At 37.7% G+C, this 17,616-nt stretch overlaps 2 protein-coding genes across 2 annotated transcripts; both read left to right on the forward strand.

Annotated features, from left to right (window-relative positions):
* Window positions 1–63: 63 nt before the first annotated feature.
* On the forward strand, window positions 64–3,474 carry polr2h (RNA polymerase II, I and III subunit H). Its single transcript, XM_051375955.1, has 6 exons — window positions 64–267; window positions 1,172–1,263; window positions 1,598–1,681; window positions 1,929–2,022; window positions 2,393–2,476; window positions 3,038–3,474. Exons 2-6 carry the CDS (start codon window positions 1,191–1,193, stop codon window positions 3,153–3,155), a joined length of 453 nt encoding a protein of 150 aa, XP_051231915.1. The 5' UTR covers window positions 64–267; window positions 1,172–1,190; the 3' UTR covers window positions 3,156–3,474.
* A 2,577-nt stretch (window positions 3,475–6,051) lies between these two features.
* On the forward strand, window positions 6,052–14,686 carry mfsd8l1 (major facilitator superfamily domain containing 8-like 1). Its single transcript, XM_051375936.1, has 12 exons — window positions 6,052–6,462; window positions 8,255–8,440; window positions 8,579–8,641; window positions 8,997–9,116; window positions 9,420–9,499; window positions 9,594–9,942; window positions 10,394–10,467; window positions 10,659–10,872; window positions 11,163–11,285; window positions 11,514–11,644; window positions 13,291–13,411; window positions 13,607–14,686. Exons 1-11 carry the CDS (start codon window positions 6,387–6,389, stop codon window positions 13,369–13,371), a joined length of 1,497 nt encoding a protein of 498 aa, XP_051231896.1. The 5' UTR covers window positions 6,052–6,386; the 3' UTR covers window positions 13,372–13,411; window positions 13,607–14,686.
* The last annotated feature ends 2,930 nt before the right edge of the window (window positions 14,687–17,616 follow it).

The raw sequence follows: 17,616 nt of genomic DNA on the forward strand, positions 1-17,616 counted from the left end.
ATATAATTACAATTCGTCCATTTTTTTTTTTTTAATATCAACACTTAATAACGAGTTTGTATTTTCGACCGGAAGCAGTTTGCGTGTCAAAGGTTGAGCACATTGTTCCTCGGCGGTACAGTCTCTTTCAAACCGTAATGAATGAAGTTTTCCTCCAATAAGATATCTAGCGCGCATTTTACACACACGGAGAGAAAGAGAGAGAGACATTGTGACTGCGACGGTTTCCCGTACATAATATCACACAAAGATTTCGTCTTATTTGAGGTAAGCTTGGGGAAGTGTGTGTACAACATGCCAATGCTAACAGCTAGCCTGAACTGGAAACACAAGCTGAAGTTGTAGTTATGACAAGACCTCATTAGTTTGGCTAACGCTAATTCAGCTACACCAGGATTCAACGTGTTTTTAAATGAACGCCGAGTCATAGTACATTTAGAAGCCAGCTAATGTTTACGTTTTACATGCTTAGCTAGTTGATGTTCATATGTTCCACATTGGCTCTTATGGGTTGGGATGTGTCCTCGTCAGTGTGAGTTAAAGCTAGTGTTGTGAAGGAGCTCATTTATTTCAGCTGCACTTTGCACTGTGTAGCTTTAACAAACGCTAATGTGTGATCCGGATATACACTGAACATTTTAGATGTAGTCCAGTATTATTTAAAAATCAAATTAGTGGTCATTTTTTGCTATATTGGTCTAAAATGTTCAACAGTAAGTCAAGCATCATCTTTCTAGTTGGATGTAACTTGTACAGGGTGTCTTAGACCGGGCCTTTAAATCATAAACCCACTAAAATGTGCTTTAAACATAACTTTTCTTGACACTTTAATAGGAATGTCTGCCTTTATCTCTGTTTCTGTCTCTGCTGATAAATATGTATTTAATAGTGTGCTGCTATATCATTCCTCGCAGCGTAGCATACGATCTTCCTGTTGTGTTTGTGGTCAGTTATAGCAATGCTGATGATATTTTAGCATGATAAACAAACATTGCAGGTGATACATCATTTCACCTGACATTCTAACAGCTTTAAAAAGTTTTATCTTTATGAAACATGCAGACACCTTGTTTGAAAGAGCATACTTTCCCCATCACTAGATAAGATTAATACGATATTTCGTTTGTTATTGTTTGTTTGTTCATATCCTTTTGTTGTTTTCCTTTACAAGTTTATAGACCAGAACAGAGATGGCTGGAATTCTGTTTGAAGATATCTTTGATGTAAAGGACATCGATCCCGATGGCAAGAAGTTTGACAGAGGTGTGTGAAACGGTTTACGGTGGAAAGTTATAACGTCAGCCAACAACCAAATGCTTGTATGTTGTAATAGTCTCTGGTCTTTACGACTATTCTGTTAATCACTGCAGGTAATCAACCATCACACACTTTACTCTTTTTAAATAAATATCACACAATCTAAAAATCATAAAGTCTAGCATCTCTCAGGCTAAACACTCAGATGTTTTTCTCTCTTTTGCGTCTCTTTATTTACATTTGGTTTCTATCATGTATCCTGTGTTGTTTTCCATTAGTGTCCTTGAAACTGCATATGAGCAAATACAAACTGTACAATGTTACTTGTTATTTGCTGCAGTGTCTCGTCTACATTGCGAAAGTGAATCTTTTAAGATGGACCTCATCTTGGATGTGAACATTCAGATCTATCCTGTTGATCTTGGTAAGGAGCAACCATTTAGTCTTTGTGTATATGTATTTTAAGTTGCATGCTTTAAGTCATTTAATGGTGGCATTTGTCACAATCATATTCTCAAATCAGCTTGTATACAGTATCATGTATGTGTTATCAGTGCACCTCTTGATAAAGCAATTGCTCTACTTTTTGAAAAGTTGGTCACATGGTTACACTCACTTGTACCATTACTAAACCCGCTGTATTTTTATCTGCATTTGTCCATTTCATTAAGGTGACAAGTTCAGACTGGTTATTGCCAGCACGTTATATGAAGATGGAACACCAGATGATGGAGAGTACAATCCTCAGGATGACCGGCCATCTAGGTATGACAGTTTGTCTTCATATATTGATGCATTAAACATTAGTAACAAATGCTATTTTAAAAGCTTCACAAATATATTTTGGCTTTCATGCAACATATAGCCTATCGAACATTTTACAAAGAAATTATAATGTAGAGGCTATAATTTCAATATCAGAATAGTACATATTATAATATTGTCTATATCAACCAACAATTTATTGGCCATATATATAAATATATCATACATTCCTAATTTGGTGGTCTTTTTTATTTAAAGGATTTAATACCATTTGTGTGTATGTTTTTGGTGTGACTGTCCCCTGTAGCATGCTGTACTTTTTGCTCCTTTTTCTCTCTCTCTCTAATTTAACCTTTGTTTGTATTTCCAGAGCTGACCAGTTTGATTACGTAATGTATGGGAAGGTTTACAAGATTGAGGGCGATGAGACTTCAACAGAAGCAGCTACACGACTGTGAGTGTACTTAATTGATTTTAGATTTTATTTTATTTATTTATGTATAATTGCTCTGCCTAAACTTTTATATGTTAATAAAACAACTTAGCCAAATAAACCATTAGAATAATTACAAGTAGCATTTTAGTTGTTGTTAATACATTATTAGGGCAGTAATTACCACAGTAACAAAAGTAATGAAAACATTATTTTAATTTAAAATTGCTCACATTTGTAGATAAATAAAATCCGGTAAGGTAGCATGACGAACACACACTATTGGTTGCTTGTAAGTGGATTATCATCAGTACACCATTGTCTGCAAATTATCACCAACAATTGTGTATGGCATTAATGGAAAGTCATTAATTTGCAACAAAAGACTGTGTGTGTGTGTGTGTGTGTGTGTGTGTGTGTGTGTGTGTGTGTGTGTGTGTGTGTGTGTGTGTGTGTGTGTGTGTGTGTGTGTGTGATAATGAGAGGTCATTATCATACTGTCATCAGTTTTTTTTACAAACTTTGGAAGCTCCCTCATTTGTTGGCGTTAATCAAGTTGCATGGATGTGCTCTTTCTCCCAGCTCTGCCTATGTGTCTTACGGCGGCCTCCTCATGAGGCTGCAGGGAGACGCCAACAACCTTCATGGCTTTGAGGTGGACTCCAGGGTCTACCTACTCATGAAGAAACTGGCCTTCTAGAACCAAACTCTGCTCAGCCACTCACCCCGGTTCTTCCAGTGCCACAGTCAGCCTTTAAAGTCATGCTGAGCTGCATACTGAAAACATTAATGTTTCCGAGTCTGGAGCACATGACCATCACCAAGAGCAACTCACAGACAGAACACATGGCGGCTGAAGAAAGCATATTTAGTTTTTTATTCTGGTAGTTACAATGTGTTTCCTCTAAGGATATGGACTCCCGACTAAAGACTGTGACACGTAAGAACTGCTGCAACCTCAATCTGCTGGCAAACTGTAAATAAAGATTTCTTTTATACAAAATGATTTAATCATTTAATAGTTTTTGTCTTGGCGTGTTTTTTCTCTGTGTTTTCTTCTTTCCACCACATCTTGTAACGTCAACAACTGCATAGGTGCTTTTTCAAACATACTGAATTGGGGTTTATTTTACTTATCAGCAGGAATGGGGAGTACATTTGTAACACTGTTTCTCAATATTTGGACTGCAGACAAGCTGTGTTGCTCCAGTAAAGAGCGTGGGAAAAGGTTTTATAAAGAAGGTGGTGTAACTATGTGCAGTAGTTCACAGGGCAGGAGTCTTTGGAAAAACATAATGGATAGACATTATACATATTCAAGTTTATATTCAGAAGGATTTCTTCAAGACCTCATAACGCTAATTCAGCTATACCACCAGATGCCGTTAAATTAACGTTGAGTTATAGTATTTCAGTAGCCAGTTGCTGCACTTTGCACTGGGTAACTTTGACAAAAGGTAATATGTGATCCGGATATACATTGAACATTTTAGATGTAGTCCAGTATTATTTAAAAATCAAATTAGTGGTAATTTTTTGCTATATTGGTCTAAAATATTCAACAGTAAGTCAAGCAAACGTTTTATCTAGATAATAGTTTTTTTTCAACATCTTTCTAGTTTGATGTAACTTGTACAGGGTGTCTTAGACCAGGCTTTTAAATCATAAACCCACTAAAATGCTCTTTAAACATAACTTTTCTTGACACTTTAATATGTGTGTCTGCCTTTATCTGTTTCTGTCTCTGCTGATAAATATGTATTTAATAGTGTGCTGCTATATCATTCCTCGCAGCGTAGCATAAGAGGATCTTCCTGTTGTGTTTGTGGTCAGTTATAGCAATGCTGACTATAATGACCTGTAACTATACTATTATCAGTTGGTATTTCTATTTATTCAAACATTGTAGGTGTTACATCTTTTTATCTGACATTAAAATAGCTTTAAAAAAGTTTAAACTTCATGAAACCTGCAGACACCTTGTTTGAAAGAGCATACTTTCCCCATCACTAGATAAGATATGAACGCTTGTCACTGAAGTCAAAAGCTTCCCAGATATTTCGTTAAAAACTGGTTGATCATATCCTTTTTGTTGTTTTCCTTTCCAAGTTTATAGACCAGAACAGAGATGGCTGGAATTCTGTTTGAAGATATCTTTGATGTAAAGGACATCGATCCTGATGGCAAGAAGTTTTAGACTGACTGACTGAAAGTAAACATATTTTAGTTAAAGTTAATTTGTGGTTGGCTCATGCCAAGCAAAAACAGCTTTGAAACTATTTTTTTCTTCAAGCTGTTTTTGCTTGGCATGAGCAAACCACAAATTAAACAGCCTTGAGGTACTTAAAATATTTGAACTTGACATGTTGACAGGATGCTCTGGCAAATATTTTAGGAAATTAAAATATTTTTCTCCCACCTCGCAGATGGGACTTTATTACCCAGCATCCCATAGGCAACCGTTCTATATTTGCTTGGATGGCAGTTAACTAAAATGCGGACGCTCAGGAGACATAAAATTAAATTAAGGGCAAAGAGGCAGCTTTTGTGTGCAGCACAGACGTCTCAGTGTCAGTAATTGATGTCACAGGATGGAGATGGAACACTGCCAGTGACTCACACAGACTCCTGATATGTGCATGGGAAGTCCTAAATACATCTGAATGTAGTGCTGCTGTAGAATAAGCACGTAGGCTTAAAGAAAGAAATTGTATGAATACCACACAATTTAGTATAGGAATATATATGTTGGAAGTCCAACTGGAAATATTGAATTTGAATGGTATACTGTATGTTTTTTCTTGAAAGCCATTTAAGTACTGCAGCTTCAGAGTGTGAAGGAGATTTTGTCTTGATCAGTAACTTAAATCTAACATTTCCTACCCAAACACTTAAAAATATTTTGGGTTTTGCATCAGAATATTCTTGCTGGGGTGGGAAAGCCTCTGAAACAGCTTTTTAAGTATCACAGGACCCAGGATGATTAATGTGTGTACCTCTGACACACCGTAAACCGTAGAAACTGTGGGTTATTTGCTCACATGCCCTGCAGGTGAATGGTTGGAGTAAATCATGTATGTAAATTCGTTTTCCCACTGGTGGCAACAGCAGCCTTGGACTGGAGCACAGAAGTGACAAAGTGCAGCTGTAACCTGCATTCAGTCAGAGGACATAGAATAACTGGACCAGGCATGTTCTCCTGTGGAATAACTTATTTTGCTACCACATGATTTTCTGGCATACTTTTTTTGGAGTTCAGACAGCTTAAGCTTTATATTTTGAGGTTTTCCAGTACAGCTTGTGTAGTAATTTGATTGCTGTAGATGTATTTTGTAAAGAGCTGTCTTTAAAAATAACTTTCTTTGTCTTTTTACCTAACTTACTTTGAGTCTTCTCTGCCTTCTCAATAATTTCTACTCATTTTACTGTGAAAATCTACATAAACTTGCAAAAAATGACCCTCTTTTCAAAATAATATCATCATATTTCATCTCATCTGACATGTGTGCACCAACTCTTCGGGGGGAGGTCAGTGCTTGGGACTGTGCCATGGTGTATGTTAGTCCCCCGGAAGTGATGTAGGTTGGGATTTAACTGCGCAGGAGCATCCCGGGGACGTTTGCCTTGTGCAGTGTTTTGCGAATCGGGGCTGGTGTTTCAGGCATTACCTGCTCAGGGAGTGTACCGCCCCGTGCGCACTCACTCTAAAGCTATGTTAACAATATGCATTCTTATTTTAAGCATTTTCCAAACGGGCTGCGGACAGGCTTGGTGACATGTCCCTGCGTATTCCTCTAATTGGAAGCACTGCACTCGGGATTATAGCTGCGGTGTGTTCTGACAGAGAGAGACTAGAATGAACGTGTATCTGGAGGAATAATGAAGGCGATCAGTCAAAGTATAGAAAGAAGATTATAGCAGGGCAAACACGATGGATAACCGACGGAAAAGGAAGCTGACATACTTCACCATTGGTCTTCTATTTCTTCTGAGCGGTGTGGAATATGGTAAGGTGCTGTTTTGGGTCATTATTCTGGCGTTCGCCCCTTTTAAATCCCAGAAATTGACTATCTGTATTAGAATGGGACACAAAAAATGATCAGTAAATGTCAAGTTAATAATTTCCCCATTAACACATACATGTTTTCACTCTAATAAGACCATATACATGCTGTCATTTCATTTGTGTCAGGCTATTTTAAATCAAGTTATAATTAATCATAATTATGCATTGATATGTTTCTGATGGTTGATGCTATGTGTATTTTTCACTGTGACATTCATTTTAGTGACTATGGAACATACTTGGCCTACTGGAACTTGGTTAATATGTTAACTAGTGGAGCCTGTTGACATTTTACCTCCTCTGAGGAGACACAGCCTTTATGAGCCTATCTGAGGGCAATGAGTGAATCAAAATTCCTCCAATACAGCTTCACTATTCAATCAGTTCATTTCACTGTGACATTGTATTGTAAGCACATTTTATCTACACCATCTGTTTAACAAATTATAGATTCTGCCTCAAAGAACCCCCCCTGTGGAATTTGTGTGTAATTGTAGAATAGGAAATCTTTCTCAGGCTGTTAAAACTTCAAAATAGCCTAACACAAAACAACACCAACACGACCTTGATGTTTTCACCTAGATCAAGTTGCAGAACAGTTAGTATTTAACTGAAAGGGTCAAGGGTCAGCACATAGTTTAGGCCCTTACACAGATGGCTCCTGAGCTATGATTGCAACAGGGTTTGCAACACCTGTAGGAACATGTTATTGATGTGTGAATCTGAAGTGTCTGGTCACTCGATACACTGCACTGCAATATAATATATTCCTGCAATGATCACTACTTACAGGTGAAATGTTTTTGTTGAGACAAGAACTTGTTTTTGTGTTTTACTTGATTTTATGGAACATTTTGAGGCTTTATATTAAAATATGTTATATGTGTTATTTTCTCCTTGTCAATTATATTGGCAAACTAGAAAAGCTTTACAATACAATGCAAAGAACCATTATATCAATGTCACGCTTACACTGCCATTAAGATTCAGAATGGTGGTATTTATTATAGGACTGTTGTATTTGATTGCATTAGAGTGTTTTTTTGGTCCCTCACATATAGTTTCCCTCCCTCTCACATACAGACATCTCTGTCAGGGTGATGAAACAATGGCAAGCCCACCCAGATGACAAGAAAATTTGAGCAATGATTGCTATCTGGAATTCTGCGAACACAGAATTGAATTAGGATTGTATTGAGTCAGCGCTACCCTTTGTCTATATCACAATAAAGCTGGAAGTGAAAGAGCTACCAGCCAAAGTTAAAGTTCACAATGAGTTCAGGCAGCTATTTCTGCATTACTACAGCATGCAACGTGAGCGTTAATGCATTAATAGTTTAACATATTTAAGTAAAAAAATATCTTTTTCCAGACCTTATACAGACTTGTAGTTGTCAGGAAGGTCTGATGGTAGGTACAAAATGTATGTGGATTAGTTTATCAATAATTTACCTTTAATTAAGGGAAATATTTACAGCTATGATGCGTATTCGTATTGCTCCTCCTCTGATAAATATCACGATAGGGCTCAGGGCAGTCACAGGGTTTCAATAAACATTGGGGATACAGCCAGGGGGATTACGCTTACTTACAGGCAGCCCAATGGAGCCACAGTATGGTCGATCAGCTCTGATCTAAATACTCAGCATCATTCAAGTCAAATCAGACACTGATATATAACAATACTTTACGAGAAAATGTACTTATATGTTTGCTTACTTCTGTCTCCCCAGCTGTAATATTGCCCACAATATGGAGGTATTTGCAGACTTTAGAGGCAGCGCCTTACTTTCTGGGTCTGGCCCTGTCAGCATTCAGCTTGAGTGGCCTGTTGTCGGGACCGCTGTTTGGACACTGGTCTGACAGGACAGGGGCCACAAAGAAGATCATCTTGTTTGCAAACTTTTTTGAGATAATTGGTGAGTCCACTCATATTTTCCTATTTCTACCACTACTTGCTTTGAAACAAGTATTTAACCCCTCGGACCCCAGTACTATTATATACTGAACTTTTTCTTTACTTTTGAATACTAAAAAATAATCTTTTTCCTCTGCAGGTAATTTCATGTACTTTATGGGGTTCTCCAAGTGGCTCTTATTGTCAAGCAGACTGGTGGCAGGTGAGTCTGCACAAAGTGACACTGTGACTAATTATTAATTTGGTTCATTCATTGGTGACAAGCCAGTAAAATACACCCAGCATATCAGTGCAGCTTGGCAGGATCATTATGTAAAGGTACACCCAACTGAAAAGATAACATTTTAAATTCACTCAATAGCAGCCAAAAATCTCAGAATTGAAGCTCATTGATAATGCCACAAGGAGGCACAACAACTCTGGCTTCGTATATTTTAGGAACATAATAAGAAGCTATATGACACAATATGACAATGATGTACATCCTCTCCAGCGCTCCAGTTTTCAGCCTCAATGTGTCAGCAGTAATTTTCTCATGAAATATGTATTTTCCTCAGGCATTGGCACAGGTGCTGGCTCATCTATCTTTGGCTTCCTGACCAGAAGCACTGCCCCTGAGGACCGTGCCACTGTGTTCGCTGCTGTCATGGCATGTCGACAAGCTGGCCTCCTGATTGGTGAGTTCTCATTAGCTTTCTGATGACAAATAGTAACCGCTGACTGCTGATCATTTGAGTTTAATTATTATGAATTCTGATTGTTCTTTACACAGAAAAAAAAACACAAGGTTATTGTGACTTTCAGGATCTAGCTCCCTGATACATTTCACATGCAGTTTAATGTGTCAAAAAGAAAAAGTCTGTACGATTGTAGTTGCTTTTGAGATTCATTTTCTCATTATTAAGTTTATGTAGAATAATTTGCTAAGGTTTGGTGGTAACATATGGTTAAAACACATTTTAACTTTTTGTCTGACACAGGTCCAGCATTTAACATCTTCCTGAGGCTGTGTGATTTCCACCTAGGTCCTTTTGTGGTCAATAAATATACTGCACCAGGGGTAATGACCAAAATATGGTGCAAATTAAATTGTTTAACCTTTAGTCACCACTGACCAAAGAAAAGCTGTAACGCTCTTCCTCCACCCCCTGCAGTTGTTCATGTGCCTGCTGTGGATTCTCCTTCAACTTGCCGTGGTCTTCATGTACTGGGACCTACCACCTCTGGAGAAGGGGAAGGCCAAGGAGAATTCGAAAAGCCGGAGCAGGGAGGAGGAGAGCGAGCAAGGGCTTGTGGAAGAAGACAATGAAGAGGAGAAGCCGCTAATGGTGTCCCAGGAGCTGGTGGGGTCCTACGGCTCAGTAGTGACCTCTAGCCCACCCACACACCGGACCCCTGCTGCCTCAAACGCCACACTGAATCACATCTCTCCACCTCTCTCCCCTGTGCCATCAGAGTCCCATGAGTCTTCCAGCCCCTTTAAGAATTTCAGCATATCCAGAGGTGTGACATCTAGTTGTTAAAAACTTGATAATAAAATATTTTAAAAAACTTTTTCCCATTATATCCGATTTACTCAACACTACTGGACTTAATCCTTTTGCCTGTTTTAAATTGTAAACTTCAACTGGCTAAGTTTTGTTAGCTTTGTTTACTTATATTACCTTTTTAACTGGGCCTAGGTTGCACTCTGATGAATATGTCTTAAATGTGTCTTTCTGTAACATGCTGATGAGGTTTAAAAGTGGTGGCTAGTCCATTGAAAAGCTTAATTTGTCTTTGTCCTGTCCTCCTTTATGAGGAGGTGCCCAGATATAGGCACTGTATCACACTTCTTTCAGAGATTACCAAGATATCCAGATGGCTAACAACTCATGGAGATAGTAGTGACTCTCTGTAGCAACGAGGAAACCGTGAAGGTCTTCCGTCTCTGACTGTCTCTATGTCTCTCTAGAGTTCCTGAGAGAAGAGGTGGTTGTGCTGCTGGCTGCTCAGTTCATCACTCTCTTCAATCAGACGGCGCTGGAGGTGCAGTAAAGACACAAACACACACACTTACACATAGATGTAATTTGATTGAAAAAAAAAAACCATCTTGATATTTCTTTAATTAGGAGACTATTAAAGAGGCTAATGTGTTCAGGACTTTTTAGGAAAAAATACTTGTTAATATGGGAATTAATTAACTGTGCCAACGTCTCCCTCCATTCCCTCCTCAGACTATGGTGACCCCGCTGACCCAGAAGTACTTCAGTTATGGGGAGCTGGAGAACAGCGTGATGTACTGTCTCTGCGGTGTAGAGGTGATCGCTGGCTTCCTGTTTGTGCGCTGGCTGAGCAGGCGTGTTGCTGAGCGGGTGGTCCTGGCTATCGGCCTGACCATCTGCAACATCTCCGGTGTCTGGTGCCTCATCTTCCTGGCTAAACCTCTAGGTCAGATTGCACTGAAGGAAGTCTTCACTGTAGTTATTATACACACAGATCTTCATCAGCAGCTGCCATTAAAAAAAAAAAACTTCATTTCCAAGAGTCTGTTTAATTCCAGAAGGTGCATTACTTACTGATGAGGCTAAATATAGAACATCCTCAGTCTATGAAAGGCAAGCTAAAGAATAGACACATCCTCATGATCAGCATTTTAAATGTCCCATTAGAATCTGGCTTTATCATGCTTATTCACTCACTGTTTTGGTGTTTTCTGTTGCAATCTGTGTCTTCTGTAGGTGGTTTCCCATGGCAGCTGACTGAGTTCATCATTGGGGTGTTTCTGCAGGTTTTGGGTTTGCCATTCGTAGCTGTGGCCCAGGTTTCCCTCTTCTCCAAAGTTACCGCTGAGAAAACACAAGGTGAGAAACGACACTATCTAGTGGAAAACATGAAGTATTGCATGTTGGATGATTTTGGTATTTGATGTATATATATTTCATTCAGGCTGTTGAATAAAAAATATTGAGAGTCCTTTGTCAGTGACATGGACTGCACATTTTAAACAACAGATTTTACAAGTCCTGTACCTTTTTATTTTATTTAGTGTGTTGAGCTGTTATGTCTTTTGTGTCTCGCTTGTACTGCAGGTTTTAGTCAGGGAGTGCGTCGCTCAGTGGGAGGTCTGGCTACCATCCTGGGTCCTCTGTGGGCTGGTGGCCTTACCGAGAACATGTATATCATGATGGGGGTGATGATGGCACTGCTGGCACTGCTAACGGTATGAAAAAGGCAATGAGGCCGAATGAGAAAAAAAACAAAAAACACAGAATGTGTCTATGTCCAAAACATCGTGTCTGTGGTTGAGTGAAGGAAGTGGACATTTGTTTGTGATTGTCCATTTATGCTATCTGAGGGCTAAAAGGGACTATTTGTCCTCCAGTGTTGGCAGGGCTGGTATCAAATCTCATTCACTCTTATTTAACATTATTTAGCATTGAGAAGTTTAGCATATTTTGTTAAATTAAACAAACTATGATTTGGAAAAAGTAGCAAAACTTGGCACCAATATTGTAAAATTTCAAACAATACCTACACCTAATAATTACTTAAATAAAAACAAGCAAAATCTGAAAATAATGTAGCAAACTTTTTGTTTTTACTTTTATTTTATTCATAGGGTAAACTTTGTCAGTCACTGGATCTCTGGTCACTTTCAGAATCTCCACAAAACAAAATATACAAGGTACAAAGGAACATAATTTAAATTTGGCTCAGTATTGGTGCTAATGGTGCCTCGTGCATGACAATAATATTACTTTCCGTAAGTTCCTTTCTCTTTTAGGTTACTAATTTTCATTTCATACATAGGGGTGATGTGATTGGCTAAGGAGATCATGATTAATGAGAACAAGTTCTGCCATGTGCTTGTATTAATAAAAATAGATAGCACTCTTTGATATGCCCTCATTATCCATGTGCACAAGACAAAGCATCAGTTATGGTTAAAATCAGGCTCCATACTCTGTGCAAATGTGGGTCGCATTACAGTTTCAAGAAAAAATTGCAGTGAGAATCTAATTAGAACAGATAAGAAATAAACAAACCACACAAAAGGGTTTAAAGTTAGGAATTGGAGATGTGAGTTGACATCTATAGCCAGCAGCTCCTCTTGCGTTAGGGAACAAACAAGCATAACAAAATGCTTGTAATGTCTGTAATGAAGCGTGGGCAAACCACAGCTCAGCAACCGAATGTTTCCATTATCATTGAAAGAGTAGAAAACAAAACCAGAGTGAGTGTGTGCCTGGGAGAGAAGGAGTGTGTGAACTTTCAAACAGGTAAAAGGGAGTTCACCTTGCACTTCTTTCTTCCAAATTGGGTCCACCAGGAATTCCCCTCCAAGGCCCTGTCTATTCTTTCTTGCATTATTTTCATTCTAAGGGACATGCTGTTGTACATCTCTGACAGTTCTGAAGCAAGGATTCGGGGTTCACATTGTCAAAGTTAAAATATTTTAAGTTTTTTTAAAATCAGTCTCCAGGATTCACTCGGCAGCTACGTGAAGTGCTTTGTGCGAACATCAGCTGCTAAATATATATTTAAAAGAGAAAAACAAGATGGCCACTTGTGTCAAGGCAGACCAGCAGATATATGATTCATTTTTTCATACTGTATTTGTTCAGATTGATTTCAGGCTCACCAGAAATTCTTTTTAGACAATTAAATGCTATTTTTTTTTAAATAAGATTTTTAAGAGGAGTGTGTGTGAGAGAAAGAAATCTCAGAATTTGATTTCAAAAATAAACAAAATATATTAGACAATCCAACATTTGTTTTGCATCTCAGAGCTTCCTTCCTGAACAGTTCATCCCCCCCTTTTTTTGTCTTTTTATATTTATATTTTAATTTTATTGTCTAATACAGATGATGCTGGCCTTCTCATACGACCGGCTGGTTGCACCTGCTACAGAGGAGCAAGTAGATGACTCTGACAACTGTGGCTAATCCAGCGGAAAGCTTGATGCAATAGAAGTGGACACGGAAGGTAGCTTTTTTTTTTTTACAAATTATATATTTTTTAAAGGGATCCAAGACCTGTGTTGTATAGATGCAAGACCATTTTTGTTCTTGCATCAATGAATGATATGAGCCAGTAACAATCAGTTGATATATTCACATTTATTCTTAATTAATTGTTACTTACTGTGTCTCATCCTGTATTTTTTCCCCCTTCTGCCAGTGCACAGTGAGAGATTCCTTGTACCTGACAGTCCGTCCACAGTTTCACTCTCTGCATTGGGACCAGCGTGCAAGGTGATAGCACACACACTTCACCACCGACCGAGTGCTTACCGAAAAACTTGGACTTCTCAGCTTTCTGTGCAGAGGCTGAAAGTACCGTTATGGTGTGTATGTATATTTCCCATGGAAATATGGAATCCTGCCGACTCCACATGTGCAAGCTTTGGATGAAATCCTTTCCGTCCTTTTTTGTTCTGCACTGACTACCAACTAAAGTAGTTGCATCTCACATTCTGCCTGTGTATCAGCACATGCACAATAACACTAATTGTGTTGTGTGAAATGGTTGTGGTTTTAGCCTACCTATGTCCTTGTGGTGTGGGAGAATAAATTAGCTGTTCGGCCTTGATACTTGATACCTCATATTCTGGAAAAACAGGCATTCAAGTATTTTATAAGCTCATTAAAGAGGAGCAGGTTGGTGAAATTCCCAAAAGCAGTAAAAAGTTTAGGCCAAAATGTCACTTTGCTAATAATTTAGAAGGACTCCGACCTTTATGAAGTATCATTTCTAACCACTTGTTTTCACATCCATTCATCTGATATAATGAAAATCTCTCCTTGAACACAGCAAAACATTTGCAAAATCTTTATGTTTTATTTTTTTCTTTGCAAGTTGTATTTATTCATTCAAATGTTGAATGATGTGCTTTGTGAATTAATACTTTCAGACTGGCCTCTACCATTGAAGCCACGTGTCTAAAAGAACTAACACAAAAGAATTGGATTACTGTGGGTTTTAACTGTAACCGAGAGTTTTGTCATCCCATGGTGTTGAAAATGCTGTTTCAAAGGAATTTAAAACCTCACAGTAATATAATTCTCAGGGAAACGCTAAATGCTCGTTATATACTAGTTTTTATTATGAAAAGTGGTTACATTAGGAGATGTTGGCTCAGAATCACCTATCGGTAAATTCACTCTGCAAATTGCGGAATTAATAAAAAAACAAAAAACAAAACATGGATATCTGTCAAACCATACTTGAAGGTGACTATTAAAATGTCCTGGCGTTAAAGGCTTGTGAATGATTCCTTCTTTAAAAGACGCAGAGCCGTACAATGGTTTGATGCTGATGTAGTACATACTTCCAACACTGGTGGGCGCTCTTAGTCTTTCTACCCAAAGTATATCCTTGTCCGTACAGCTGAGCCTAATGTGTGTGTGTGTGTGTGTGTGTGTGTGTGTGTGTGTGTGTGTGTGTGTGTGTGTGTGTGTGTGTGTGTGTGTGTGTGTGTGTGTGTGTGTGTGTGTGTGTGTGTGTGATCTCAGTCAGTCAGATAACTCGATAAAGTCAAGTGCACTATTGCATACACACAATTACGGAAAAATTGTCTCGTAGTTGTTTTCTTTTGCAGTAGAGAAAACGCACACTAAGTAATCAAAGAGCACTCTATTTGGATTATGTTATGTTTATTGTTTTGATAATTTGTTCAGGTTTTATACTCACAAACTAAAAAAACATTGTGAATTACAAGACTATTTATTTATTATTTATTATACATTTATTTATTAGTTCCTTTGTGGGCACCTAACATGTACACTCTCACCTTTTTTTATTTCTTGTCTCTATACAGAAAAGATTAACTTCCACCATAACTTCCCTGGCTTGTGTTTCATTATTCTCTGGAGAAACTTTGTGCAAAGTATATGAGCAAAGATACTGTTGTTGTTATACTTAAATACAGTTAGAATATAATTTAATTAGAATATATATATTTTATAGCATGCCTTTTAAGTTGGTTACATGTTATCAACTGAGAGGCCTACACATTGAAACAAAGCCATTTGGAGCATAATATCACATTTAACTTAATCAATGTTGGCAATGTAAACTTTTATTATAAATTAAAAGAAAAAATAAGACTACTTTTTTCCCCTTCCCATTCATTGACGAATGCTATGTATGAAGGCTTTCATGGGACTATGAATTCACCCTTTTAGTTTTTTTCTTTCTTCATTTTTAAAATTTTATTTAATACACACTGATACTTATTATTATTATTATTATTATTATTATTATTATTATTACTATTATTGTTATTATTAAAGAAATGTAGGATATACTTTTTTTTTTCAAATAGCCATTTAAAAAATATACATGGATTCACTTTAGTAAAGATATATAATTTTTACATTTTCTTTCTACTTATTTATTAATTCCAGTATTTTATTATTTAATTTGTAACAAATTATTAAACACAAATCATAAATTGTATCACGGTTAGCCCGGAGAATTTACCATAATTTCTTTTTCTCTCTTTTTTCTTGAAAAACTAATTATCTATAATGTAGAAAATATTTGTGTAAATAATAGTGGCTATTATATTCAAATATAATTGTAAATCTTTACATTTTAAAGAAAAAAGAACCAAACTCGAGATAAGGTCCATGTCTTACAAAGTAAATAATCCCAGACTTTATTTTCCTCATAGATGACATTTTGTGTATTATAACAATTTTACTAGTTTAGATACATTTTCAGTGATATGGATATTATTGAACCAACATAAGTATATATTAAGTGTATAATATAATGAAATCTAAATATACACAATGATAAAAAAAATTATGTTAAATATAAATATTTACTCTATAGAAAAAATTTGAGCATGAATTAAAAAACATGAACATCAATCTAAAAAAATATATTGTTCATATTTACCTTCAATTTATTAAATGTTTTCCTCCCACGGTTCAGAATCAGTTTTTTGACTAAATTAAATTACATTAAATTATATATTTGATAATGACATGTATTTTGAACTGATATTTCAAAATATCATGCTGCATGATGTATGAAAAAATAAATACATGTTTTTAAATAGTTGTTTAGTGACAAAATAATAACTTATAAAAAAAAATATACAACTCCCATACATAAATTTTGAGTGTGTGACACAAAAACCAGCACATCTCTAAACCTGGGGTTCATAATATAAAGTGTAAATAGTTAAAGGGGACAAAGCCCCACTGGGGGTCGCTGTGACCTCGACAACCGAACCAGAAAGTAGGACGTCGTTGAGGTCTTTTTCACTCGTGACGACAAGTCGTCTGCCTGGTGACGTGGTGGCGAGGGGGCGTGGCCTCAGAAGTGAACTCTAGTTGAACCTGTTTTGGCGTTGGGCGGGGCAGGCCCCGAAATGTTATGACACAGGGCCAGCAGAGATATTTTGGTGTTTCACTTTTTTTTTTTCGTAACTTGGCCACCCCCCCGCCCTCGACCATCTCACACACACACTCACATACAGAGCCTGCAGCGTCAGTCTGACCGAACAGCGACCCTGCGTATCAGGGTCAGAAGTGTAGAACACGTCATGTGTCATATCAACAGTAGTTGTCGGGTAAGTTTTGGTAAGCTCGCTCCTCCTCCCTCCCTGCCAATCACAGGGATAGGTTCCGAGGCATATCATCCAAATTCAACAACGATAATGGACATGTGAACTTTTGGTGAACCATGTTTTTCCTCGACTAGAGAGGGCAGCGAGGGCAGGTGGAGTTCAGTGGGACTTAGATGTTTTGTTTTTTTCAATCTCATTCCCCAGGCTTGATCACTGATTGACCCTCACAAACTAATGGCCCTCCCCTCACCAGATAGGGCTGGATTTTGGTGATGCACTGCGACACTCGGGCCTGTGAGACACCGCAGCTTAGCCTGACATGCATATTTTAAACGTGGGACTGTGGACAAAGCAACACTGCGGCATCAGAAGCCTCTTTTCCCACATTTGTCCCTTTTCTTGACCCTTTCACATGTACTTTAAAAGGCCCTTTCCCAGTTCACGGGACAACTTTGAAGTTCAAGAATAATACCCTCAACTTGGTCATTATAAGACTTTCATGAAGCTAGTTGAGATGGGTAATAAATGGATAGAAGTGCTCTCAGGCCAGAACGGTGTAGCTTTTGAGCTGCCAAGCGTATGAAATATTTAGAATGTGCACTGGTGT

Source organism: Dicentrarchus labrax, unplaced genomic scaffold, assembly GCF_905237075.1.
Source record: "Dicentrarchus labrax unplaced genomic scaffold, dlabrax2021, whole genome shotgun sequence".
Taxonomy (NCBI): Eukaryota; Metazoa; Chordata; class Actinopteri; family Moronidae; genus Dicentrarchus; species Dicentrarchus labrax.

Coding starts and splice junctions, on each gene's coding strand:
- polr2h (XM_051375955.1), top strand. CDS start 1,191: ATGGCTGGAATTCTGTTTGAAGATATCTTTGATGTAAAGGACATCGAT. Junction 1,682..1,928: donor GATCTATCCTGTTGATCTTG/GTAAGGAGCAAC, acceptor CATTTCATTAAG/GTGACAAGTTCAGACTGGTT. Junction 2,477..3,037: donor ACAGAAGCAGCTACACGACT/GTGAGTGTACTT, acceptor TCTTTCTCCCAG/CTCTGCCTATGTGTCTTACG.
- mfsd8l1 (XM_051375936.1), top strand. CDS start 6,387: ATGGATAACCGACGGAAAAGGAAGCTGACATACTTCACCATTGGTCTT. Junction 8,642..8,996: donor GTCAAGCAGACTGGTGGCAG/GTGAGTCTGCAC, acceptor TATTTTCCTCAG/GCATTGGCACAGGTGCTGGC. Junction 11,286..11,513: donor TACCGCTGAGAAAACACAAG/GTGAGAAACGAC, acceptor CTTGTACTGCAG/GTTTTAGTCAGGGAGTGCGT.